The sequence below is a fragment of the Cheilinus undulatus genome, linkage group 11, assembly GCF_018320785.1.
Source record: "Cheilinus undulatus linkage group 11, ASM1832078v1, whole genome shotgun sequence".
NCBI classification, from domain to species: Eukaryota; Metazoa; Chordata; class Actinopteri; order Labriformes; family Labridae; genus Cheilinus; species Cheilinus undulatus.
In genome coordinates, this window is record NC_054875.1 from 39,716,262 (window position 1) to 39,743,714 (window position 27,453).

The window sequence follows — 27,453 nt, forward strand, 5'->3', positions numbered from 1 at the left end:
ACATAAACTCATATGTCAGTAAAGCTGGTGTACTCAAAATGTAACTGAAAGTGTGACAGGGCCTGCTTTGCCGAGGACAGTCACAGAGCCACCACCCTGACCCACATACCCATATTTAGCCAAATGGTTGAACCACATGGTGCAGCATTTCAGCTGGCCTGGGACAGATAAAGCACCTGCTTCAGTTGTGCTGTAAACAGTCTTAAATCAATCACACTGTCTTTATTCTAAAGCTTAAGTTATCAGATTAAAATATTATTAATGATGAATCTTCATAACTTAAAAATGCAAATGACCATTAAACACATTTTTTTGTATTTACACCTTTGCATTTACAGAGATAAAAATCCAAATCCAAACCAATAAAAAGCTGTGGCAGAAGAAAGAAAGCAAGAAATGGACATGTTGTTCAACAACACAGAAGTCTACACACAGTGCAAGAAACATTTATTTCATCATTGTTGGATTCACCATATTTGACAGGTGAAACACAGCTCCACAATAAGTTAAATTTTATGTGAAAAACACATGGCTTCTCATTATTTATCTGAAATTAATTTTAAAAATCAAATGCTGTGACGCATTCCCAAACCTGATTCCAAATAGTTTTAGTCTTGAACTTTGCATCATTAAAGATATCCGATACTTGCTCCTTACCAAGAAGATTAAAAGATTTAAGTAGCCATTATTCTATTGAGAAATATTTTGGCTCACTAATTTTCCAACTATTTTTTTTTCTTTCACAGCTAAAAGGCTAAATCATTTGTTTTTTCTGTCTTTTTGTCTTTAGCTGTGAAGTTGCAGTAGGCAACAACCAGATTTATTGATATTTATAAGTTATTTAAGTTAAATGACCCAGGTCTCTCCCAAAAACATTTGACCACAGATGAGTCCACTTAAAAACAGTTTTTACATACAATAGTTATTTTAAATGCTTGTGGCAGCAGTTAGGAGGTCAGAGAGCACAGAATAGAAAATCTTTTTATAATATACTGTATATTTCAACATTTTCATGCAGTTAGTGATACAATAGACTGGTGAAAAAAATAAGATGAGATGTTTTTTAATATGGATACACAACCTATAAAAAGTATTTACCCTTGGATGTTTTACCTTTTTATTGATTTTAGTAATCAGTTGTGGTCAGTATAATTTGACTTTTTTGACAAAATAAATTACAAGAAAACCTCTCTAATGTCAAAATGAAAACAGATTTCTACAAAGTAATGTCAATTAAATAAAAATATGTGATGTAAAAAAAAGTGACTGTGTAAATATTCACCCCCTTCAAGTCAGTATTCAGTAGATGCCCCTTTGGGTGCAATCACAGCAGTCTGTGTGGATAGGTCTCAGTCAGGTTTGTACATCTGGACTCTGTAATTTTACTCCATTCTTCTTTGCTAAACTGCTCGAGCTCTGTGAGGTTAAACAGGCAACAGCCCTGTTTTAGTCCAGCCATTGGATTGTGGTCAGGGCTCTGACTCTGCCACTCCAGAACATTCACCTTGTTGTCTTTAAACCATTACTGGAAAATAAATCTTTGCCCAAGCTGTAGTTCTCCTGCAGACTGAATAAGAGTGTCCTCCAGGATTTTCCCATATTTTGCCACATTCATTTTATCCTCTACCTTTTATGAACCTTCCGGGGCCGGCGTCTGAGAAGCATCCCCACAGTATGATGCTGCCACCTCTGTTATCTCACAGTGGGGATGATGAGTTTGTGGTGATGTGTAGCGTTTGGTGTCCGCCAAACATAACGTCTTGTCTGATGGCCAAAAAGCCCCATTATGATCTCATCAGACCAAAGAACTTTCTTCCACCTGACCATGGAGTCTCCCACATGTCCTTTGGGAGTTTGTATGCAGAGTGTCTCCCATCTAAGATACAGCTGAAGCTTGTAACTCCTCCAGAGTAGTCGTAGGTGGCTTGGTGGCCTCTCTCACCTTCTTGCACGGTCCCTCAGTTTGTGATGAAGGCCTGATCTAGGCGCATTTACACATGTGCCATATTCTGTCTATTTCTTGAGGATTTAACTAAACTCTATGGGATGTTAAGTGCCTTGAAATTTTTTTGTATCATCCCCGATTTATACTTTACAATAACCTTTTCTCTGAGCTGCTTGGAGTGTTCTTTTGTCTTCATGGTGTAATGGTAGCCAGGAATACGATTACCCAGAATTTTTTTTGCAGTAACCCATTTCAAACTATATATTTTTTTAAATTTGATATTACTTCGTAGAAATACGTTGTAACTTTGACATTAGAGATGTTTTTGTGTTAAAAAAATATATTGACTATGATTTATTTATGAATAATCAATGGTAAAACATCCAGCAGCTGTGACTTGATGTCATGCTAATATAAAGCATACAAATGGCAAACAAGGGGAGTATAAAAGTCTTCAGCAGTTGTAAGATGCAGAACTGAGTGCACTTTGAATGAAGCTTAGACACAACACTGAGTTAAAGGTGTGTTACAATATGGGATCATACCTCTACAAGACTTTATTTAAAACATTAACACAGATTAACTTTACAGCTTATGAAAGGGAAATATCCAAACTATTAAGAGACACTGTAAAATAGGTTACACTGTTCAAAGTTCTTTAATCTCCCACACTAGTAAAGACAATTCATGTGCTGTGACGTTAAATATGAGATGAAACATTGTGTGAGGAAATACGAAACCAATTTCCTCTTTTCACAGAAAGCAGTGTCTACAGAGTGCTGAATAACACTCTGCTTGTGCAAGTATTTCAAAAGACAGCATGACTACTAAAATTCTTGTATCAGTTGAGAAACCAACCATTGTATGAGAGTCAGTTCACTTTTAAGTAAGGGGAGTTTTTAACATTTACGCCTCTTTTTCCACCAAATAAATGTTTTGACCTACGATGGAGTAGAAATGCACAAGACTACTGAAAGCTGTGGTAGGATTTAGTGCAAAAGTTCCCTTTATATATTCTCTTTCCAATGGTTAATTGTCTGAGGCTATATTTCTAGAACTTTATTCATGTGGGCAGAGCTTTGCTTCCTCTTGTTGATAATCCCCTTTCTCTTATCAGAGCTGTCCTCATGGAGAAAATATGTCAGGTGCTTTTTGTGTGTATTATCAAACCACAAGCATATCAAAGCTAAACACCTGAGTGACCCACATACCTGGGCAGATCATACTGCGCTGATATCATCACCTTAACCTGGTTTACTTTAACATATCTCAGTGTAATTCAGGAACCGAATGATGGCAGAGTGTAAATAAAGAACTAATACTTTAATTTTACTTGTTTATCAAGAAGTGTACATTAAGCAGAGGTTTCATTCTCCCAAGGCTCTGATCCCATATCTAATGACTACATCCTCAATCTGGCCAACAACCTGCCTTTGTCATTTAAAAAGTATGATCAGAGGTTGTCTGCTTCTCCTACAGATTCTTAGTCACATCCTGCAGCAGGCTGGACACTGAACTTCCAACTTTTTATTCATCATTTACTGTTAGTGTACGTGACACAATTCTGGTCTGCTTACAGAAAAAAAAGCTTGCCCCTTTGAAAACATTCCAACCCAGCCAGCATAGCTTACATAGCTCCATTAGCTGTATAAGCTACGTAGCTAATGGAGCTACGTAGTTAATGGAACTACATAGGTAATGTTGCTAAACCTAAGCTCACAAATCAGCTATGTAAGCTATGTAGGTATGTTATCCACATAACTATGTTAGCTTCAGCTATATTTACTAAAGCGCAAATTGCTAAAGCTAACCTAGCTACACTGGATGAGGTGGAGATGTTAATCATGTAGTTATAGAAGATATGGCCACTCTCACGGACTGTTCATCTGAGACGTTATATATCTTTAAATGGAAATACACGCTCAAACATTCAAAATGAAATTACGTATATCTCCATTTTGGGTTAAGGTAAGGGTTGGGATACCAAAGTTAAAAGTTAAAAACCAGAAGTGCAAAAATAAATAAAGCCAAGTAAACAGTCTACTTACAGAAAAAAGCTTGCCCTCCATGAAAAAATTCCAACCAAGCCAGCATATTTATATGGCTCTGTTAGCTGTAAAACCTATGTAACGGAGCTACATAGACAAGGCTACATAAATGAACCCTAACGCTAACCTTACAAAGCAGTTATGTAAGCTACATAAATATGTTATCTATGTAGCTAGGTTAGCTTTGGCTACATTTACTAGTTAAGGTAGCTATATCATATTTAGCTAAAGCTAATAAAGATAAATCATGGATTAAATTTCTGACCTTTTTCTATTTTATTTAAGAAGTTTGCACTGTGGTTATTTCATGGCCCCTAGCAGACTTTGTTTATGAATAAAGCTGAATGTAAAAAAAAGAAATCAAAAACCGGAAATATGTTGTACCGGCAAATTATGGCAGTCCGATTCTGAGATATATGAGATTTGCCCAGAGATAAACGGTCTGCAGCCAGGCCCCTCTCTCATTAGAGCCACACCGCTACTCTCCCCCAATATGATGCTTTCATAGACCCATTATCCCTGAAAACAGTGGTGGCCCAGGTATCACCTCTGTATATTTATCTATTAATACCACCCATCCTCTCGCCCCTGGCCTCAGACTTTCTGAGTTCCCCACTGCTCGGTTGCATTCAAGCGTGCAAACTTCTTCAGACGACCACCGGCAGAGACCAGGCACTGTGTTGATAAGAGAGTAGTGTGTTTGACGAGGCGTCCGTGAAAGCAGCATAAGCCACTGAAAGGAGAGGTCCAGAAAGAAAGAAAGAAAAAGAAAGGAGGGGAACAGTTAGCTAGAGGAGCCGAGGGAGGGACTAAAAAGGGTACAAGTTTGCCCACAATTTCAGCACAACGTTTTCTTCTTCTTCCCTCATCGCAGGATTTAAGAGACTCCATCACTAAGGTAATTTTCTAAACACTGCTATTAGCGTTAACTTTTATGCTAAACGTTTCCGTTAACATTTTGTAAACTTTAACGGTTGGCGTTGAGCTCGTCACAAAAAAAGTTTCCACCAGTATTTTTCTCAGAAGACAACGTGTTTGTGACTGCCGTTTGGCTCATTCTGTTTATCTATGACTAATTTAATTGTCAACACTTGACAAATTCAATAAGAGAAAACATGTTTAATGTAGTTTAGACGGTCACAAAGCTGTTATTGTTGGTGATTAGCGGTCCAGGGATGGGCTGGACAGGCTCGGTGTCCTCCCCAATCGGCGATTTTGATCCCCTCTGGGCCTGGAAAGTATGTCGAGAAAGCCTTTGTTTTAAACAATTGAAGTTTTACATTTCTGTTTAATTTGAACCACAACTTTGCCCTTTCACATGGCTTCTTTTATTGTTATCTGAAAGTAGAAGTTGGCATTAAATGTGTATATTTCTTTTTTTTTCAATATGAATATGTGCTATTGTCTGGGCTGTGATTAATTCAAACAATGGGAACATGTGTGGACCTGCTTACTTATTAATAAACTAAATGTAGAGCCACAGCTTTCCCGTCATGGCCCTGTCTCCTAGCCACAGGCTATTATTTATCAAGTTCCTCCTAAAAATGACTCAGATCCTCCATGGTGCTCCCACATAAGTTAGAGCTGATGTAATGCTGATGAAATTCAGCCTCCGGGAGATAATATAAAATATAACTTTTGCTTTCCTTTTTTCCAGGGAACTGATCATCTGTAGCCATGGCAGTAGAAGGAGGAATGAAATGTGTCAAAATCCTGCTTTTCTTTTTTAACTTCATTTTCTGGGTGAGTAACAGCTCAGACACTCTGTACAAAGTTTATTCAAAATGTTAGGCTAAATAAGTGGACACAGATAGCATTTGACAGATTGTTACTGAGAAGTAAAGGTGGTTTGTTATTGTGGAACAAAAGGAAAGTAACAAGAGACTGAGCAGGAAATAAGGTCAGGTGATGTATTTTTTTTTAAGTGTTATCGTGCTGCATCCGACGACCTTTCATCGACCTTATTTTTCTCAAAGCTAGACAAGTTTTGTGACATTTTTGCCAGACACATGACTTTGACCATGACCTCCAGCCCTTAAGGTTAAGATAAACTCTTTAACTATCTGTTAAATCAGCCGATGAGCAATTACACAGCCACTCTCCTGTGACATCCTCTAGATTTATTCAATAACTCTTAGAGACGGGCTCATATCACTTGATCTGAAAAGCATAGAGGAAAACATGAGGACATTCTTCCATATATCCTGAGCTAACCTGGACGTTTCCTGGATGTCACACTTGGCAGTTTTTCTCTATTATTTGTGTTGAAGCTGTTGAGTAAGAGGTTGTGAGTGAATCTTATGACCATGTTTTAAAGTGCATCATGTGACTCGTCCTAATCGTAATGTTCTCGCTTGTTTCCACCAGCTTCTCGAGTGGCACAATGCCAGTTAAAGCTTTCGACACTGTAGTTTGTGCAGGAAACCATGAACTGAGTACAGATCTGATAATAATCTCTCCCGGCAAACAAGGAAGTGCAGGATGACAAAGATATGTTTACCTCTCCACCAAGTCAGATAAGATATACTTTAACGTCTCCATGGGGACATTTGTCTTTGACAAGTGTACATCTTTATGACTGCAACTGACTACTGTTTAATTTTGGTTTTCTTTTGCCAGCACTTTTTAAGCCCCTAATTAGCCTTTGGATTTTTTTAGAATATTTACATGCACTGTTACAGAGTTGTAAGAGGAAGTGAATACTTTTTTACATATTTATCAAACATCCAGAGTAGCATGTTTGGGAACATATAATGAACAGCAATGTACTAAAAGAAACAAACATTTTTTATAACATCAAATGCTTTCTTAGTCAAGTTTGATTATTTTAAATATCTGCTAATGATACATTTCAGGTAATAAAGCATGTTTTACTGTATTTAAAGATATATTTTTTTAATTTGTAATGAGAAAGTCTTTATAATCACTGTATAAAAATACAGCAGAATTAACAGCGCCACTCCAGTGGTGTACTTCATTCAAACATACAAACATAGACACAGGACATGAAATAAAAACTAGAGAGCCAAGAGCCTCTGCACCTGTGCACACCACCATCTTTCAAGTTGATTGTCGCAGCTTCATCTTAAAAAAGAGCTGCAACAATGAATTGATAAGAAGTTATTTCTCATTTATTTGTTTATTTAATTTTTTTAATATTATGGTCTTTTAAAAAAAAAATGACTTTCATGCCTTTAAGACAGGGAGAATATATAGATGAAAACTGGACAAAGAAAGTAGGAAGTAATATGCGGGAAAGTAGCCACGTGTCAGACCTGAACCTGCGCCACTAACTCTGAGGACAACAGCCTCTGTACATGAGGCACAGGGACATAATCACTAGACTACCAGCACCCTTTCAAGAAGTTTTTAAAAATCCTTTTAAAGAAATGTTTAAAAGTTGTCGCAATTGATATGAGTTTGATTTTTTTTTTTTATACATTTATTCAAGTATTACAAAAGGTTTTTGGATAAAACAACTTGTTGGTGACCATTCTAAACACATACTATGCAAATTCCACTGACAGGGAGCTCTCAATCAAAACAGTAACAATAGAAGCAAGTAGAGACATGTTTTACAGCTCTAACCCGCACTATTGCTTACTAGTTGTCTTGTACTGAGCACTCTGCTTATTAAAAACTGCACTCTATAAGGCAGCATTGGACTGGAAAGGGAATTTGGCCTTGGTGTCTGTTGGTATGAACCAGCACTTTACCATGGTCGAACACAGCAAAGCTACACTGTTTCTTCATGCCCTTAGGTCTAGCAGATCAATACCCCAAACTACTCAAAAAGCTTAGCAGTCAATGACAAAGACAAACAAAATTATGTGTATGTCTCTTACATTAACACTCTTGTTGTCAGATGAAAATGGTAGAATCAATTAAAACAAAAAAATATGCCCAAATCATCCCGCCCTTGAAGTGCATCGGCCAGCCAGGAAAATGCCTTGCCAGATTAGCAGTCCAGCCCTGCTATATGGTGTTTTTACCAAACAGTAAACAACTGTTTTTGTTTCATCGATGAATTTCACATCATGAGGAAAAGCTGGGAAAAGTAGATTTCCTGGTTTGTGCCGCCAATGACCCCAGAATGCTTTGCAAGTGTGAGCCCTGAACATTTTGAATGTCCATACACCCAACCAATGTAACAATGTGGTCTCACTAGACTTTTCCAAGAAGAGCTGCCACTTAGCCCACCTTGGTTGCATTTTTGGGGTTTTCTTCTTGATGCTGCTCCATTGAGTGTGTGGCCATACCAACTATATCTAATGGTACATTTGTACATTTGGTCAATGTTTAAAGCTGATATATGATTTTTGGTGCAAATATGTATGGTTGAGATATGTACAGTGCTTAACAAATTTATTAGACCACTCTAACCCTAACCAAAGTAAGGCTTATGCTACAGCTGCCCTAAATTAACAGCATTGGTAATTACCAAAATCATTTTTTATGTTTCTGCAATGTTAATACACCAATATGTAGAAGCTCTTTAACCCAAATGATATTTTTAATGCTAAAATAGAATTATTATTGTTATCCATGAATTTTCAAATTTACTGATTTACAAAAAACTGAAAAAATAGTAAAGCACATTATTATTTCTTGATTAATAAGTCAAATTATAGTTATTTACTTGCATTCCTGAACAGAAAAATTAGTTTTAGTGGTTGAATGTTATGCTTGATTAATTTCTGACTTCTCAGAGAAGCCCAGTGAGCCGGCTCAAATTTGGGTGAATTCAGTTTGAAATCCCTCATTCCTGTTCAAAATGGTAAAACGTTGAGCGCTCACTGAAAATGAAAGAGTCTGCATTAAAGCACTTCATGATGCTGGATGGTCTTTGAGACGAATATGACAGATGGTCTAATAAATTTGTTAAGCACTGTATATACAGTGTATCTCTACAAGTAATCACATGAAATATGAGTTAGACACAGCAACAGAATGGCAGCTTGCAGTAAGTAGTTCATGCTTCCTTATGTAGCAGTCTTTTACGTAATATCCAGTGTTTCCACAGCAGCAGGAAACATGCCTTGTCTGAATGTGGCTCTGTCAGGTCAGCTACCGTAACAAGACGACCATTACACAATTACACAATTATAAAAAAATGAAAGATTCTATTATATTGAAAAAAAACCCTGCAAATTATTATTATTTATTTCACTCTTTATTATTATTAAATGTTTACATTTATTTTTTGTTCTTTTTGCCTCCATTTGACTAAATGGACAGTGGATACAGCCAGAAATAGGGATGAGAGAGTGGGGAATGACATACAGTGAAGGAGCCACATGCTAGAATTGAACCGCGAACATGGGGCATATCCTTACCAGTAGGCTGACTATGCCCCAAAAAAACCTCATTGTTGCAGGTGGAATGATTAATTGTTATAGAAAATAATCTACACTAGCAAAGATTCTTTTTTGCTTACTTACAGTAAGTCAAAAGATACGCATTGTTCCTGCTTTGGAATAAGACACCAGCAAAAAACAACAAAAAAAAAACATTTAAATATACATTTACTTCCACTCCAAAGTTGCTTTTTTTTGGATAACTAAAGTGAATCATTGATTCTAGACTTGTAAAACAAAGTTTCAGCTTCACACATCATCAAAAAATTAGGTCAACCAAAGGAAAAAAATATAAAAATATAAAAGCCACTTTGAAATGATCTCTGTTGTGTTACTGTTTTTATTGTACACTATTCTGGGATTGATGTGGCGGTCATCGCTCTATTTTCCCACTCTTTTCACTCCTTTATGTTTTCCCAAGTCAATCATTAGCTACCTATTCAACTCAGACTCAAATATTTACACTGGTGCTGCTAACATGGAGAGGTCTTCAGCTGCTCTGAAAGCTTAACACTGAAAAAAAAAGGAGTGGGCTGATTGTGGGTCAGCTGACATGAAGGTCACTGACGGATATGGTTGTAAATAGGAAGGTTTTTATTCTGACTCACACATTTCTGTAAATTTGACTTGGAAATCCTGAATGAATACATGGTAGAGTTAAGTAGTAAGACCTGTTTTTGTCTGGGGACTGGTGTAGTCTTTCTCGTTTGAATTGCTTGCTTACATTGACTTGACTGAACTGCTTTTTAATTGATGTTTAAGTGTGTTATGAAGACTGGTATTATATAATAACCATGTGGAGGATTTTTGTCTCACATTTTGCTGCTTCCTGTTTGTGATTGGTCTATTTACCTTTTCAGACATTTTTAGACTGAACGTGTTTTTAAGATATAATTCATGAAAATAAATGCAGTCATATCATTGTAATAAGGGCTCAATGTGATTATATTTATATTTAGCAGTGTATTATGGTGATTGCAAAATCATAGTGTGGTCACAACCACTGGTCATCTGACAGGTCTGAGTCACTTGGCTTTCCGGGCTGATATAGGAACTTACTGATGTTAATAAAACCTGCAGTCTCATATATTCCATCAGTATTGGGCTGTCCTCAGTATACTCTCAAAGTAAAAGCTCTTTAGTTCGCTGTAATGTTTGCTTTAGAGCTCGTTGATCCCAGCAGATCATAGTTAAACAGTTCACCCACACAGACTGTTTGCAAAAGATCTAATGAAATACTCTGAACGCTCCACCCAAAAAGCATGAACATCACAGTTTGTCATCTGATCATGTTACACTTACACAAAGGAACTGAAGGCTGTTGCAACTTCCTGTCATTTTTGTGGTGTCTGCTTACTTATTTTGTTGTGTTGCTGAGGTGTTTGTAGAGGTGAGAAGATGGTCGATCATACGCACATCATGTGCAAGTCAAAAACAGCAGCAAGAAGATGAGCTGCACTCTCGCTCAGTGCCAGAAAGGCTTAATTGAATCACAATGTTTGGACAGGAGGCCTTATCTACGGCTAACCAGAAGATCTCTGGTTGAAATGTTGTGATCCAATTAAGTGCTTGTGGTGCAAGGCAAATGTGAGGTACATCTTCTTGCTATATCTGGAACAAAAGAAAGGTTTGAATGCTATGGCAGTGAGTAAATATCTAGATATTTAATGGAGTTGTGTCTCTGTTGTTAAAATTAGAACATCTTTAAAAGTGTTAGCATTGTACTTTGGGTTACATCTGTTTTCATTTATCATTATTCATTTAGTCAAGTATTTTAACAATGCTGACAGTGAGGCTTAAAGGATAGTAACATCTGGTCCATCAGTCTGTCCACACGTTATGTACAGACATTCATGTCCCAGAAAGAAGAATTCCTTGCAGCTTTTGCCATTCTCTGAATTTTCAGTTAACTTCACTATCAGACACATTTATCAATGGCGTTGAGTAGCATATATTTTAAAAGTACCTTGGTTCATTGCTGCATTTCATAAACAGAAAAGTAACATTTGCATCACAAAAATGAAAACCCATTCCACGTCATTTTTAAAAATCAGCACGTAGGCGACTGTACATCTGCTTTTGAATGTGTCGACGCTCGAGGTGTAGGCTAACTGTTCACAGAGGTCATGGTTCAGAGTGGGTTTGGCGCATCAGTGAAAAAGGGAAAATAAAGTCACTTACTGATTGTACAAAATCCAATTTACATGCATTTTTTTACTTAAACAATCTTAACATGTTGAAAACAAAGAATAAATGACTATAGATGGGTGAAAAGACATAAATACTTCAGGTGAGATATATAATGCCCATGAAAGAACAAGGAAAAAATACTTTTAAGGCAGAAATATCAGAGCAAAGACTGAAACCTTCACCACATGACAAATCCTATGGACAAAACCAGCATAGCACATGGTCTGAGGCACAGAGATCATTTAATCATGATTATGTTGTTTCCATCACCATATGACACCATCAAATCAAATCAAATACAAGTTGTTAAATTTTAGTTGAGCAGCATTAAGTCTAAAAATGTTATTTACACTCAGACTGCATTATCTTTATGCTGACAATAAAAAACAGAAGATCAGGAATGTCATAATGATAAATCTCCATACAATAAAAACTGACACAATTGTGGCTTTTCTTATTTGGAGTCAATAGCTGACACAGTTATTAGTGCAACTTTTACCAAGCAAAACATGCATAGTTTTATTTCTAACCATTTAGCCTCAGATTTTTAAATGTTACTTGTATTTATGAAGAAAAATAAAGAAAGAGATATTTAGCTTTTTCAGAAAATTTAATTTAAAAAACACATTTGTTATACATACATTTATTCCAATCTCACGTCTTTGTTGGAACCATAAAAACATGCTAAAATCTCACCATGAACCTAATATCATGCTACATGTCATATCATGAGCTGAGAATATCTTAGCATCCTGCTGTCCTTGGGATAAACAGTTCCTGTTAGATATTTTATGTCTAAATTTTTTATGTCAAAAGAGGAGACGCAAAATAAAGTTTGTATTATTCGGTCTGAATCAAACACAGGGTGATTAGAATCATTCTGCAGCTTAATGGCTGCCAAAGTCTAAGTGGGGTTAAACTGCAGCATTGAAGTATTTAAGTGTTTATGAGTGCTTTGGTACTAAGTTGCTTATAAAACGTGTTTGATAGAGCATTTGTTTACCAACATGCCAGAAAATAATAGCAGATTACCTTATAATACACCACATTTTCACTGCAGGCTCATACTTATTTACATGACAACAGGGCTTATCCCATAACTTCCACCCTGATCTAACCCCGCATCTCTTTCCTGCAGTTATGTGGCCTGGCACTGATTATCGTGGGAATCCTGGTTCAAGTGGCTTTGCACAGATCCATCGCCATCAAGGATGCGTCAGCTTCAGGAGCTCCCATTGTCGTCATCGGGGTTGGTGTGGTGATTTTCTTCATCGCCTTCTTTGGCTGCTGTGGCGCCTGGAAGGAGAACCAGTGCATGATCACCATGGTTAGTCATGTTTTATAGTATATGACAGCATCCAAGTCTTTATTAACTTTGTTGTGTAAAAGTCTGTGGTGAAGATGAATAAATTATAACCATACTGTCACTTAAATGTTTTTCATTTCTTTTTTCCCACCAGTTTGCCATCCTCCTGTCTCTGCTCATCATTGTTCAGATTGCTGCAGCCATCGCTGGATACATCTTCAGAAACAAAGTGAGCATAGATTTCTCCGTTAAGTGTTTCATTTATATTTATATATAAATGTTTAACTTGGCTTTTATGTTCAATCTCTTTTCCAGCTTTCAACGATCGTCCAGGATAGTCTCGTCGACATGATTCCCAAATACAACAGCTCATCTCAGTTCAAAGAGACTGTGGATAAGCTGCAGGAGGATGTGAGTTTAGTCTAAAGTCTCCCATCTCTGTTTACTTTACTCTGACAACACCTTGACATAACACCGCTGCATCCTGTTGGTCATAGCTGCATGACCTGATAGTGTTTTTCCTCGGCACCATGTGTTGACACAAGCCATATTCCTTTGACTGGACATGGCCATCTGATGACTGTATAGCTCACATGTCCATTTTAATGGTTTTTCTCTGTCTTGTTTGCTTTTCAGCTGAAATGCTGTGGCGTGAACAGCTCCACCGACTGGAAGAACATCTTCCCTGAGAAAAACACTGTGCCTGACTCATGCTGCAAGAACGTCACTACAAACTGTGGAGTCGGAGCTATGACAGACCCCAACAAAGTGTACCAGGAGGTAAAGTGCTGTGGTTGATGTCAGAAGACATGAGATTAAGATAGAATTAAAATCCTCCAGATTTCAGAACAGAAGGATTTGGCGGGTCCTGGCATAGCTGCTGCCGGCTGTAATTAAATACAACAACAAACACTAATTTAGCAGCAACACCGTCAGAAAGGAAGCTGTACATACAAGGCAGGTTCGTCTGTAAAATGTTTGGAGTTTTCATAATCCTGAGCTCAATTAGATCCGTCTTATCTGTATATTTTAAGGCTGTCAGCATTTATGCATTAATGATGATGCCATTAGGGTTAATAATTAATGATTTTTTTTAAATAAACTTTTTTCCTTCAGCACTCTTTGGTGACAGTTAATTTTGGCAGCTATTTTAAATTTAGGCTCAGTCGTTGTCTTTAAATTAATTTTTTTTTTTTAGTTTTAGCCAAATGTTATTTGTTTTAAAGATTTATAGTTTAGTCTGTCTACAAAAGTAAAAAAAATACACTCAGAACAGGCAGTCTCACCTTTTGGTTTTTACTTTTAGTCACAACATTTCTTCTCTCTGAGCTGATATTTAGACAGGAACACTCATTATACATTCAACCAGTTTAATTGCAAAATGGATTTCCAGTTTTACTTGGCGGAGAAGGCTCTGCTGAAAAGATGCTCCTTGCGTTAGTCAAGCAGTATGCTTTAACTTTCCAGAAAGTGTAGTGCTAAAAACCCCCATATAGGTAGATACATTTATGACAATGCATACTGAATATAATTAGTAAATTCAAAAGCAATTAATCTATAGCATCATGAACCTGAACAAGGGTGCAACAAGCTTTCTGCTATAAAGGAGGAGGCTGGGGTGGAGGAGGTTAAGGTTTTTCGGCAGCAGCAGCATGGTACATAATTTCTTTTTCCGTATTTAAGTTCCTGTTATAATTTTCAATCTACACAAAGTTTTATTATATTTGAAAATAATTGCAGGTTTGTATCCAAACACGAAGTCAGTTACCCCTAGTTTAACCCTTGTGTTGCGTTCGAGTCAGAAAAAGACCGGCCCTAATTTTAATGCTTTTCTTATGCATCTGTTATCTGGTTACATTAGGATTTAGTGTTGCTTGTGGGTGGGAGTGATAGTCACAAACGAGAATACACAGTGTTTGCAGTAGATGTCTTCATTGGACAATAAATAAGAATATGCAATAATGCTGCAGGTTCAAAAAAGCCTTTTTCTTTCATGTATTAAATGTGTTCAAAGTTAAATTCTTCTACTTTATTAGGCCATGCATATCAAATCATGATTCCAGTACAGCATTAATTTAGCAAACATCATACCAATAATAAACCTATTAGTAAAGAAACCACTAATTATAGGTGTGTTGCAATAAAAAAGCAGTGTCCATTGATTTATTGCAGTATTTCTGCATGGTAAAAAGGGTAAAACCCAGATATTAACAAAGTTTGTGAGGAATTAGAGTTATACTAGATGAACTACAGAAATTCTGATTCTGAATTTATACATCTCAGAAGCTTAAAATTTGGTGTTTTTTTTCAAGTGTTTCTTCCATCCTGTATAGTGTACCCCCAAGGATTTAATCTTATTCATTGCATACTTACCTTTACTTCTAGCAGCTTCATTAATCTTTAAATGTAATTGTTAAATAAATCTGTCACACATCAACACATGAACAGTTAATGACAAAGACATTTACCAAAAAAATCCATGTGCTCAAAAAAATTAACATGTGCGTCTGGGTCTCTCCATTAGTTAAATAATTAATTAAGATGGCTGGTGTTTGAATGATTTATAAGTATGTACAGATTTTATAAAGCAAGTACTGATTTCAGCGTCACTATAGCACAGATGTACAGACTCAAGATTCTTGTCTGCCTTTTATGTCATGCAATATGTTCGTTGGTTATTCTCTAAACACGGGCATATCTCTGCTTACCTAACATCAGCTTGAAATATCAGGCCTTATTTATCAGCGGAGCTTCAGTGTGAAGTGGAATGGGCTGAGTATTCTGATGAAATAATAGAGAATCATTACCCAACTTTTTAGATCCTCTTGTCTTATTATCTTACTGTAGTTTAATCCTATATCCAACAGTAGCAAAGAGAAACCAACTATAATCTGTGAGAAATGTCCGTTTTTCTGGTTAAACTTTTACCAAGAAAAGGCACGGCTAGAGAGAAATCAGTGCTCCATGAGAAGAAATATCAGACAGAAACATGCAAATCAGTCAAATGAGTGTTTGCAGTAGGACTGGGTGGTGTTCAATTTATAATACCGATAAACCTTCCTACAATGTTCTGTGGTATACAGTATTGCTGCTACGTGATTAAAAACCACATTATACAAGAAGCAGTTCAGACCAAGCACTTACCAGCATGAGTGGGAGTGTTCTGCTCACATTTCATTCAATCTATGAAAATTTATGTTAAATGCTCCCTTCATAGTTTAAAAACAATGGCACTTGGTGTTTATAAAGTAAGCAAGTAAGTAACATTTGATTTAGTTTTTTAAAATTTCTGTTTATTTATCTGAAAATTCAAACAAAATACAAATATAAAATCTCTAATCCTGAATGAAAGGGGCAGAAAGAAGAAAAACCTTATATAGCTTGTCATTCTGTCATAGAACTTTGATCACGAATAAAGCTTTAAGATAATATAGAAGCAGGTCAACACAGTCACTCACTCCCTAGAGTTCCCAAGTTAATGTTATGCCAGAGCACCAAATCATGTACTTGGTTTATTTGATATAACGCCTTCACAGAGTAAGGTCACAAAGTGCTTCACAAAATATTACCACAACAGTAAAAGCAACAATTAAACCATAAAAGATGAACAAAGAACACCGAAAATCACTTCTAGTTTTCCAGTTTTCACAAACACAAGGATTTCAAAATGTATTCTTTCACTGGAAGCCAAAGCAGGGTAAATAAGTTGGGTGTATTATGAGTGGCTCTGTGAGGCCTAGTAAGCAACTTCACCAGTGTTTTGGATCAGTTGCTAACAGTTGTGGGAGGACTTGTTTAGACAGGGGGAAAGAGAACTACTGTAGTCAAGCCTTGGCCATACAAAGGCATAAATTATCATCTCTTACTCAGCTTAAGAGGAAGCAGATCTCATTTTATCAATGCTTCTCAAATGAGAGAAACATCAGATCAGAGGGCATTATCTGATCAAAAGTTACTCCAAGAAAAAGACAAAAAGGTCTGCATACTGTTCAGCTACAAAGGCAAGGTTTTGATCTACATGATGCTGAAGATCTCCTAGATCAAACTGTGTAAAATATAGTTACCCACTGAGAACTGAGCAGACCTTTTTCCTATTTCTGCATGTGATGTTTTTCTTGTCCTGCTGTTCTCTGTTTGCCTGGATGTGTGATGCTTCATCTTTAAAATTTGCTGCAGGCCAATTAGAAATGTACCACTGGCCATATTTGGCTCACGGGCTGTTGTTTGGACACATATCTGCATTTGTGTTCTAAATTAAAAACAACATTCAAACTAGGGCTGGGAAATTGATCACATATTAAATTAAACTGTGATATTGCAATATGTCCTTAACCTGAAATGTGTCAAATGTATCAAAATACCAGTTTTCTGCAGCAGAGATTTTATGCTCTATACAATATGCAAACATTCAAATGTCTTTTTTAAAAATACTTTATAAAAATCCTACTTTTCCTGTTCATGTATATGATTTTCTTAATCAAAACGAGAATAACACAAAAATATCACCCCCTTCAGTATGGCTATTGGTATCAAATTTGCTATGTGAGCCATAATCGCAGTTGGATTTTTTTCAGATTTTTCCACCCTAATTTAATTTATCTAATATTGTGCTGGTTATGATATAAAATGATTTATTGCTTGTACTTGTTGAACAACACATAGGATGAGAAACCTCAAAATAATCACACGTTAAATCATTATCTCAATATTGGGGAAGAAAATTGAAATTAGATTATTTTTACAAATTGTTCAGCCCTAACTCAAACTAGCCTTGTTTGAACTTCTGCATAGCCTGTGCAGCCCAGTGCAGTTAATTTTTGTCATGATAATGTCCAAGGATCCTCCACATACAGCACAGGAGTTCATAGAAACTTTATAATCTGAGGAAGTAAAACCAGTTCAGCAAAGCACAACTATTAACTAGAAGTTGATGGTCACCCTTCCTGTAAATCTTCAGATGAATTTAAACTTTTCGTTCTTGTTCCAGGGCTGTCATGATGCCATGGAGGCCTTCCTGAAGAAAAACATCCAGTGGGTGATAGTGGCAGCTCTTGTCATTGCTTTCCTGCAGGTATGTATCTTTTTTTTTTTTTATGTATGAGAAAAAAAATAGTATGAGTAGGGTTGCACGATGTTGGATTTTTGCAGATATCCGATATGCCGATATTTGCAGATTAATTCTAACCAATACTGATAACGATACTGAATAAATGTAATAATACTATAATAAATATGCTTTACGGACAAGAAATTTCAGTCCTTTTGGACACACTTTAAGGTTTGAGGATGACCAAGGAAACAAACTCTTGTCCATAAAAAATACTTCAAAGTTTAAAGAGTGAGGATAAGTTAAGAAAAAGACCTCAACTGACATAGGTCTGTTGGTTCAGCCTCAAACACCACTGATTTATTAGTATATCTGGACAAAATTTACAGTCGATATATGCTGAAATAGTCAAAATATCGGATGTACTGTAAATAGAGGCAGACATTTTGATACCTGCCGATACTGATATTTGCCTTTTTAAGCTAATATCTGCCAATATCGATACCAGACCGATAACATCGTGCATCCCTAATTATAGGACCACACTGCACTCCACTTGTATCTCCAAAATCACAGCTTTTCAGGAAATGAAAAAAATATTTATTTTTCAATGAATTCAACACTGAATGGTCAGTCAAAATCTTGACTCAGATGTAAAGAGTGACCAACAGCACTGATTAATGAAAATTATTTATTTGCCCAACCCCGCAGTTTGATCCTTTTTTAAACAGTATTTCTGACCTTTTTCAGTCATTGATTCTGCTCTTTTAAGACTTGTTAACATAACCATTAAAAGGTGAAACACAATATAAATAAGGTTTTATTTTATCTCTCAAACACATCTAAAATATTCAAATACAAATGTCCTCTCCCTCTTTGTCTTTTAGGTAATGGGCATCGTGTTTGCCTGCTTGTTGATCAGAGGCATCCGGAGCGGCTATGAAGTCATGTGATGAAGTAGTTCTGGCAGCATTATTTGGGAGCTTCATTTTGAGGCCTTTTGTTTATCTTAAACTTCATAAGTCAAATATGGAAACGTTTATTTTCCCTGGAACTGATTTTGGATTCTATTTTCATAGGTTAAATGTTCCTGTTCAATACTGTATGTTATTAGGGCTTTGAGACGGTAGAAAACAGTAGGATTCACTTTATTATCACTGTATGTTGCTGGTTTTGAGGTTTTCTAACATCCTTTTCTGTGCTCAGTGTCCGTTTTGGCGCTGGGTTTTACTGGTTGTGAGGTTCTGTTTTTATTAAAGACACCTTAATTTATGTTGGTTTTGCTTCAAGGGGAAATAAAAGAGGGAAAATCAATGCATCATAAAAGCTTTTTTTAATTCAGACACAGCTCCATTACAATGTTTTTCATATTGGCACAGCAACACAACATTTTTAGTGTTGAGCACAAAAAAAAAAGTCACATACTTTAAAATAAATCATAAACGATGTTTCAGATGTATCGTGCCATCCATGCAAAAGGCACAGGGAACAAATGACATTTCCTATTTTACACTTTACAACACCAAAACAGCATCAAAAGGAACAACCAGTTCCTAATAGTGTAACCCAGAAGTATGCAAACGGTTTATAATGAATTTTGTGCAGGAGTGTGGACAGACCAGATAGATTGAATGTCATTCGAAGCGTTAACGAGGAAAAGATCAAGTAAACGATAAAGTGCCATCACAGCTCTCGTCAGACAGCCTGTAAATGCCGAGTTGCACACCAAAATTAATTTCAAATTACATAAAATCCAGCTTCACATCGCACAGAAAGCATGAATGTCTTTGCAGTTCAGTAATAATTGGGCGTTTTTTTCTCTAAATCTATTTGGGCTTTATCAACATTTTCTTCTTTTAAAGGTGCTTTTGTTAAACCTTCACATTTCTTTCTACATTAGCCATTTTTTCTTTACATATTTGACAAAAACTTTTCCCTCCCATGCGTCAAACCCCTGTTTTCCAGGATACCTATGTCATGACATGCATTATTCATGGTAAAAAGCAGAGCACAAAGTGAGGTAAAGGTATGAGGAGATACAGTTTGATATGAAGACGTAAAAAAGTAATAAACATGTTCACATAAAAAGCTATTTTTATGACTGGAATGTGTCCGAACAGTCCTACTAAATAAAATAATCTTTGTTTCCCTGCTTAGCTTTGTAGCTGTGTATAATAACAATGCATGAGCTTGAAAGTAAACAAATGACCAGTCTGTGCTGTACAGACGTGCTTGAGATACAGTGACCGGTAATCATGATATAACCTCAAATCACCACGTACAATAATTCAGTGCATCATGACCAGTTTAAGTCCCTTGTGAGAGCCTAAATGCTCTGTCCTTTTAAGCTAAAATATACCTCTCTATTCCTGCTTATTATGAAGTCAAATCTCACACCACACCCCTGAAAAAGACACAATAGTTTCACTTCAACTCTCAAAAAGAAAATTTGTGAACTTAATTTTCAGTTTTTTCTCTCCAGAACTTCAAAATCATGCCAAGAACAGTCCTAACAGGTTTTCTTTGGCAGAAAAGGAGATGCTGACAACTCCTAGGAAGTGGTGCTGCCCAGTGCACAAAAAAAAGATGACAAAACACAAAATCAGACTGCTGCAGGCTTCCTGTCAGTGTCGGCTGGAACCCTTCGGGTAGTTGGCAGAGAGAAGAACAATGCTGTGCAAAAGCAGGGACACCTCGGATTCTGCAGACAAAAAAACAGGCACAGAGGGAGCACTAAATACAAGACTGTAAAGAGCAGGTAAAACAGAGCTAAACTCAAAGAAAAACTAAAGGAATAGTTCAAAGTTTTAGCAGAGACAACTCTTGCATGTGTGTTAAAGGAGAACTCCACCAGAGGGCGCTACATCAAGTCAAGACACTTGGCTGGAGTGATGCATGTTGAGTTTACTTTTTGGGTGGGTCTGATGATTACCGGTGTTGTGGGTAATGAAAGCACTGGGGTTTTACAGGGAGACGGGTTGAAAGAATGAGTAGATCAAAAAGACATCTATCACAGGGTACGTACAGAAAATCTAGCACTTAAGTTAATACTTTTAATAGATTTTCCAAAATGCTCTTCATACATTTTAAGACTATAGCATCTTCAATTTCTAACCCCTTGCATTACCACTGCAGTTACGTATGTGTTTTTGCCTATATTATAGTATAGTATGGTATTTGTAAGGTCTGATTTAAATAGCTCTGTGCTCTACATTATTTTATTCAATGAAAAATAAAAAGGAAACATGAAAAAGGAAAAGGAATCCAGTACAGGCATTAGTAGCAGCTATAGACTGGAAATTTACAACCTCAAAAAGCTAAATCAGATTGGTAGTCCTTTACCATTGCTGCAAGGACTCTGCTGTTAAAGCTGACATCAAAAGTCCTTGCCCTTCTTGATTTTGATTGGTCAGTGAAAAAGAAGAGACATTGATGAGTGTGGCTCTATTCCAAAAGTTGGAACAATTTTGAGCTGAGAGTGCAGCAAGAAATACATCTGATGCTGTGAGTGCTGATACAGGCCTTTAGACTACCTATAGATTTTTTATGCTCAGGCAATTAGCTGCTATTTGTAAGTTTACATGTGTCTGGAAATTTTGAACTATTCTTTTAAATATAAATCAAAACAGACATGTCAACACTAGCCACAATAAATGAATGCACATTGAAGTGAGAATACCTTTCAATGAGGAGGACATCTGGAGCCACTGGGATAACCACTCCCTGCACTGGTTAATGTCCATTCTGGTAGAGTTAAGCCCCCTCACATAGCAAGCCTGAGTAAGACAAATGTAAGCTATTTAGAGAAGAAACCCCAGCACACCATCATTTCTGATGAATATCCAATTTTTGGAGATGCTCAGAGTGACTGACCTGTCTGAGTTCAGCCTCACTCAGCTGGTTGGGGCCCAGTCTGCTGAGGGCCCGGTCCAGCTGCAGCAGCTCCAGGCCGTGGCTGTTCAGCCGCTGGCCAACCACGAAACCCGGGAGACGCGGTGTCAGGAAGAGCAGAGGGCTAATGTGTCTCTGCATTTGCATGAAGACAGAGGACTTATTTACTAATGATGGATTCAGGTAAGCTGAATGTGAGTAGAGAGTAGAGGGTTTTACTGACCATCTGCTGTGTGCTCATCCTCTTCACACCCAGAGGATGGCCTGAAAACAAGCTCCGAACAGCAAGGATTTCTGACACTTTAGGGTTCACACCATTTTGGATCTGAAAACATAAGGACAAATGATCAGGTACACACAACACTGAATTCATTGTAAAAATACTGTCCAATTGTAAATTGTAAATTCATTACTAGAAAGCAGAATTAAATGAAGTACTGCTTCCACTTTTGTTATCTAGATCTATTCAGGCACCTCAAAGCATGAGGATACGAGTTTAACTTAGTGCTAAATCATCTTTGCAAAAGAAGAGTATTTTATGAGCTGTTAAAGCAGGAATAGGTGTCAATATGAGATTAAAAAAAGATGAAATAAATCCCCATAACTGGCCCACTTCAAACCACAAAGTGCTTATATTCTCACTTACTTTGGTGCACAGGTCCCTGAGTCGACCCTGAAGCTGTCGGTCTTTGATCTGGTGGCTCGAATTTTCAAGCCCTTTGAGCACTGGCCAGTGATGCTGAGCCCTGAAGGAATGGTACACTCCCTTAAACTCCACCTGCTGGCTTGGGGTCCAGAAATGTGGGATCAGGAGCTGGCGGGGGAAAAAGTACCTGGCAGTGAACAGGAGGGGATGGTAGCAGAGAGAGGAGAGACACATGGAGTGATGGGAAATATGCATCAACAGGGACAGGAGAGGAAGGAAGATCCAACAGGATGTAGGACAAATGTATCATTTTCAAACTGGACAGAAATGCCCTTTCATATCAGTGGTTTCAGATTGTTTTTCTGGACATAAATTAAATGGAGCTGACTGAAATGGGAAGACAGTTATTTAAGTAACTCACATCAAGACAAAAACCAGGTAGTTGGCAAAGGGAGGGATGGAGATCACCACCAGAGGAATGGCCTTTATCATGTCTCTGCGAAACTGAGAGAAAAAAACACGTTATTAGAGCTACAATCAGATAAAAAAAACAGCAACATGATAGATCTAAATGAATGCAAATTCTCAGATATAACTTTAACATCAAAACAACATGTGACACATTAATTAGTATTCCCTGGTATTATTCAGTAAATAAATTAGAGCCATGCTTCCCAAAGTGTGGGCCCCAGGGGTACTGTGGGTGGGCCGTGACAGGTCATTCACAATTACTAAAAATCATATCAATAAAAAAAAATAATAAATCATGTTTTAGATAATCATATAATTCTTGATTTTGTTTTATTATTTTATGTCTCAGAATTATAAACATAGGAAGAGGGTTTTACTCATGCCATCTTTTAAACAAGTATTTCTTCTGATGTTTACGGCCAGTGTCACAGTTTAACTGATGTTGGATTAACTGGTGACAGTTAAACATTCTACCATTCCACTCACTTCCCAATCTAAAAGGGGACATATTTTTCTCTTTAAAGACAAGTTTGTATTGATCTCAGCGGTCTCAAAAACATGCCTGTGAAGTCTGCTATTGAAAAAACACTCCAGTATTGGATTTGTGCATGTTTAAATACCCCTCTGTTTCAGCACTGCTATGAACGAGCCGTTTCTGTGTCTGTGGCTTTAAATGTTACTGAGCTGTCTGACTCTGCCCCTGACCACACCCCTCTCAGGAAATGGATGTGGCACTCCTGGTGTTACAAAAACTTTTAGCAGATCCTTTTATCCACCGTTAAGGACTTGCCCAAGAGCCCAAACTGTACATGGATTATGCACTGACTGGGATTTGAACCATTAACCACCCAGACCAGTCAGCAGGCTAACCCACTGAGCTTTCCAGCATCTCAGCTGGCTAGCAGAACTTTCTTCCAAGTTGGGAGAGCCAACCGAAACTGGGGACGGTGCTAACTGCCCACATGACATCATGAGGGGAAAATCTGAGAATAGTTTGTTTTAGCACACATTTTCTGAAAGGTGAAGAAAAAGAGGGGGTGGGGATTTTTCTGTTACTTGGGGGGATTGTGGACAGGCCAGGAGCACATATTTTTGTTAGAAAAGCCTGAAAAGTGATTTTTGCATAAAATGTCCCCTTTAAGAATTGGAATTGGGAATCCATCTGTCCCCAAAGATAGATGGAAAATGGGTAAAGCAGCAGGAAAATCTGCTAGATCAGACACTCAGTATCTCTCTCTCTGTATGAAAGAAGAGAATTTTTTTAATTCATGAGACTTACCTGTCGAAGCATCTCCATCTCCCTGTAGGGTAAATCCTTGTACTGCACTCCACTAGTGGACATCTTTGCTTTTATCCTCCACACAGCTTTGGCATCTTGATACAGCAGCTTGAATCCTGGAATGAGGACTACCATTATATCAGTGCAGATGAAAACGTAGTTTACTTTAATGTAGTTTGTAGGGGTGCACCGATTGATCGATTGGCGCCGATGTCCTTAATTTTGGGGGATCGGCGATCGGCCGATACATATGAAACCAATCTTATCCACCGATCTTATCTACCTCTACCTTCTAAAATGTGAAAAATTAAAGACTAAAGGAATTGATATAATTTAGTAGTTTGGACAGCAATGCTCTAAACTTTTCATTTATATTTGACAGAACTACCTCATGTGCAGTTGAAACAACAAGTTTGTATTGTTTCACAGGTATTGTTCAGTGTTTCTCAATAAAATAAGATTGGAACATTGAAGGTGTATGCTGTCAGTTATAAAAAAAATTTGGAATCAACCAAAATCGGAATCGGCAGGTCAGACTTTTTAAAGATTGGTGATTGGCCAGAAAACTGCAATGGGTGCACCCCTAGTAGTTAGTAAGTTTCAGCTTTATCCACTGACACTTAAATCATGGTACTCAAATGCTGTAAGTACTTAATCTATTTACAACACTAATTACTAATTTACCCATTTACCTTACTCAAATACTTTAAGTAAATAATTTATTCACTGTAACTCCAATACTGTAAGAACACTCACTGTGATAAAATGCACATAGCAAAAATAAACTATCTTCCAATCATTTTATCTACCCTCATGTAAATCTGCCCATTTCCTTACATATTCTATACTGATGACCATATTTAGTCAGCATTCTTGCACCCTTTGCACATCTTGCAACCATACCATCAATGCACATGGACTATACTAGCAATAATACCTAACAAGAGCCTGTACATAATTAAGTCTTCATTTCTTCTACTTTTTCAGTTCTATTTAATTTGTATATGTTTAATTCATTTACTTAGCCAATAAAGCTGATTCTGATATAAAAACAATTGCAGCCTTTTGTGTGATTGGGTTATTACAGTCTGACATCTTGACTTTACTTTCCATTAGATTAACTGTGCAGCACTACTCTAAAATTCTATATAATAGCAAGAAAACAAAGAGATAATAGCAATGATAATAAAAACAATTAAGAATCTCAAGCAATAACGAATAGTACACTGTTTGCAATGATAGAAGCAGAGAATGTAAGACCTCAGGTGAGAGTTTAAATGGACCTTACCTTCCACAAAAGTGTGGTAAAGCTGGAAAAAGCGAGGAAATCGCTTTTTGAGAAAAGCTTCATATTTGCTATTTGCTTTCTGCAGTTTGGTGGCGACATATCGACCAACGCCTCGTCTAGCTTTGGACGATGAGTAGTACCTACACAGGGTCAACCTGCCAAACAGAGAAGGGGGTAAACGTGAGTAAATGGACTCCTCTAAAGGAGATGATGTAATATGAATGTATGTGTATGGCAACACCAGAAATCATCGTTACATCTTTAATATGTCCTGATGTTTACAATTAATTTAGACACAACTAACACGGTATTGTAGTGCAAGACGTGGAGTTATAATTGAAATGAAAACATACATCGATCAAAATTCCCCTCACTCCATGGCATGTCTGTTTGAATATTTCTTATCATTTATTTTAAACGGTTGAGCAGATCCAGCTATGAGCTAGCTTAGCAAAGATTCAATAAGATAGGAGTAAAACAAAGTGACAGTTCGAGTGTGAATATGCCATAAAGAGTCTCAGACATACCTGGGCTGACAGGACATATAAGAAGAGTAAACACCATTGTTTATTATGTTTGTCCTAAGGCCACATAGCCGGATCAAAGACAAATGGCTACACAGGCTAGAACAGGACAGCGCCATGTTTGACATGAGAAAGGAGCGGAGGTACCGTAATAACGGTTATACATGGCTAAGCAACAAAGTCAGTTCAGTTACCGTAATGTTTGCTTCATCTGTAATCCTTGAGAAAAACTATACCTTCATAAAAGTAGTAAAGATTTGAGAAATGTTAACAACTTAGTCCGATAATGACTTTAAAAAGAAAATTCAATGGTAAATGTTTACATTTAAATTGTATATATATATATATATGTAATTTTATTAGGTTTTACAAAGCAAAGTATTATGCAATTACACATACCCACTGACAATTAGCAAGCAGCCAATATAAAACAGGCAATTTGAAAAAAAAGTGATAACTTAGGAAATTTAAATTACATGAAATTGATTTAAAAGTGCAGTGTGTATACACAGCCCAGTAGCATCAAGCAGAACACACTTGGTAAAAATAAATTTCCTTTGAGGTAGGCCTATCCAAATTAGTCTGTAATCACCTGAATATAAATAACACTAGAATATCTCTCCGTCCTACGCCCTCACCTAAAGGCTTGAGGTGATAGAGCTTTCAAGCTATTGCCCCAAAAATGTGGAGAGGGCTGCCCCTGTCTTTGCGCTCTGCAAAATCTGTCAATGACTTTAAAAGTCAATTAAAGATTAACCTGTTTAGACAGGCTTTTGGGCCATTCTTTTCATGTAATATGAACTGTTTGTGTGTAATGTGTTTCTAATGATATTAGCTCCTATTTTCAGGCTGTTCTGTTGCTCTTATGACTATTGTGGTCATGTGGCGATTTTATAATCATCTCTTTTATTCTCTGTGTATTTTGTCTGTGAAAAGCACTTTGTGACTGTTGTCTGTGAAGTGCTATACAAATGGTCTTTACTTTACTAAATGAATGATTTTATCTTAATCAACCTTGAATATTCATACATAGGGAGTTTCTCATCTCCTCTATGGGGTCTTGGATATTTTGCATCATACATGTTTCTACAGTTCCACAGAAGGGAAGTACGGAAACGCGTGAGGGCCACTGAAAAAATGACCGAAATGCATTTTTTCAAATTCTGAGCGAAAAATGTCAGAAGTCTGAGAATTGATTTAGTATGTTGAGATTAAGATAGAATTTTGGGAATAAACACAGAAATGTGAAATTTAACGCAGAGTTCTAAAATTAAAGTCGTAATTCTGAGAATGACGTCATTCTGAGATCAGACATTTAGAGAAAACATGTCAGAGTTCTGAGAAAATAAATCAAAATTCTGACCTTAATTTCAGATTTTTTTTTTTTATAAGAAAAAAAACTGCACCTCACAATAAACAGCGTCCCATCCCTCTCCTGCACCTATTGGGGAATAAGTAAAA

At 36.9% G+C, this 27,453-nt stretch overlaps 2 protein-coding genes across 3 annotated transcripts; one reads left to right on the forward strand and one right to left on the reverse strand.

Annotated features, from left to right (window-relative positions):
- The first annotated feature begins 4,735 nt into the window (after positions 1-4,735).
- Positions 4,736-19,207, forward strand: cd63 (CD63 molecule). The gene is made up of 8 exons (XM_041798924.1): positions 4,736-4,891; positions 5,651-5,736; positions 12,679-12,867; positions 13,001-13,075; positions 13,162-13,257; positions 13,483-13,626; positions 17,834-17,917; positions 18,781-19,207. The coding sequence occupies exons 2-8, from the start codon at positions 5,671-5,673 to the stop codon at positions 18,844-18,846; spliced, it is 720 nt and encodes a 239-aa protein (XP_041654858.1). The 5' UTR covers positions 4,736-4,891; positions 5,651-5,670; the 3' UTR covers positions 18,847-19,207.
- Positions 19,208-19,356: 149 nt separating this feature from the next.
- Positions 19,357-26,124, reverse strand: letmd1 (LETM1 domain containing 1). Of its 2 annotated transcripts, none has more exons than XM_041798923.1 (9): positions 25,996-26,124; positions 25,469-25,623; positions 24,181-24,296; positions 22,852-22,934; positions 22,431-22,617; positions 22,008-22,109; positions 21,767-21,919; positions 21,573-21,669; positions 19,357-20,594 (listed from the first exon to the last, which is right to left on the reverse strand). In XM_041798923.1, exons 1-9 carry the CDS (start codon positions 26,118-26,120, stop codon positions 20,518-20,520), a joined length of 1,095 nt encoding a protein of 364 aa, XP_041654857.1. In that variant the 5' UTR covers positions 26,121-26,124; the 3' UTR covers positions 19,357-20,517. The 2 variants fall into 2 exon arrangements, with proteins under 2 accessions (XP_041654857.1, XP_041654855.1); XM_041798921.1 differs by having other exon boundaries at positions 24,181-24,308.
- Positions 26,125-27,453: the final 1,329 nt, after the last annotated feature.

Coding starts and splice junctions, on each gene's coding strand:
- letmd1 (XM_041798921.1), bottom strand. CDS start 26,120: ATGTCAAACATGGCGCTGTCCTGTTCTAGCCTGTGTAGCCATTTGTCT. Junction 22,935..24,180: donor AGATGGAGATGCTTCGACAG/GTAAGTCTCATG, acceptor TTTTTCTCTCAG/TTTCGCAGAGACATGATAAA. Junction 21,670..21,766: donor GTGAGGCTGAACTCAGACAG/GTCAGTCACTCT, acceptor TGTCTTACTCAG/GCTTGCTATGTGAGGGGGCT.
- cd63 (XM_041798924.1), top strand. CDS start 5,671: ATGGCAGTAGAAGGAGGAATGAAATGTGTCAAAATCCTGCTTTTCTTT. Junction 5,737..12,678: donor TTTTTAACTTCATTTTCTGG/GTGAGTAACAGC, acceptor TCTTTCCTGCAG/TTATGTGGCCTGGCACTGAT. Junction 13,258..13,482: donor TGGATAAGCTGCAGGAGGAT/GTGAGTTTAGTC, acceptor TTTGCTTTTCAG/CTGAAATGCTGTGGCGTGAA.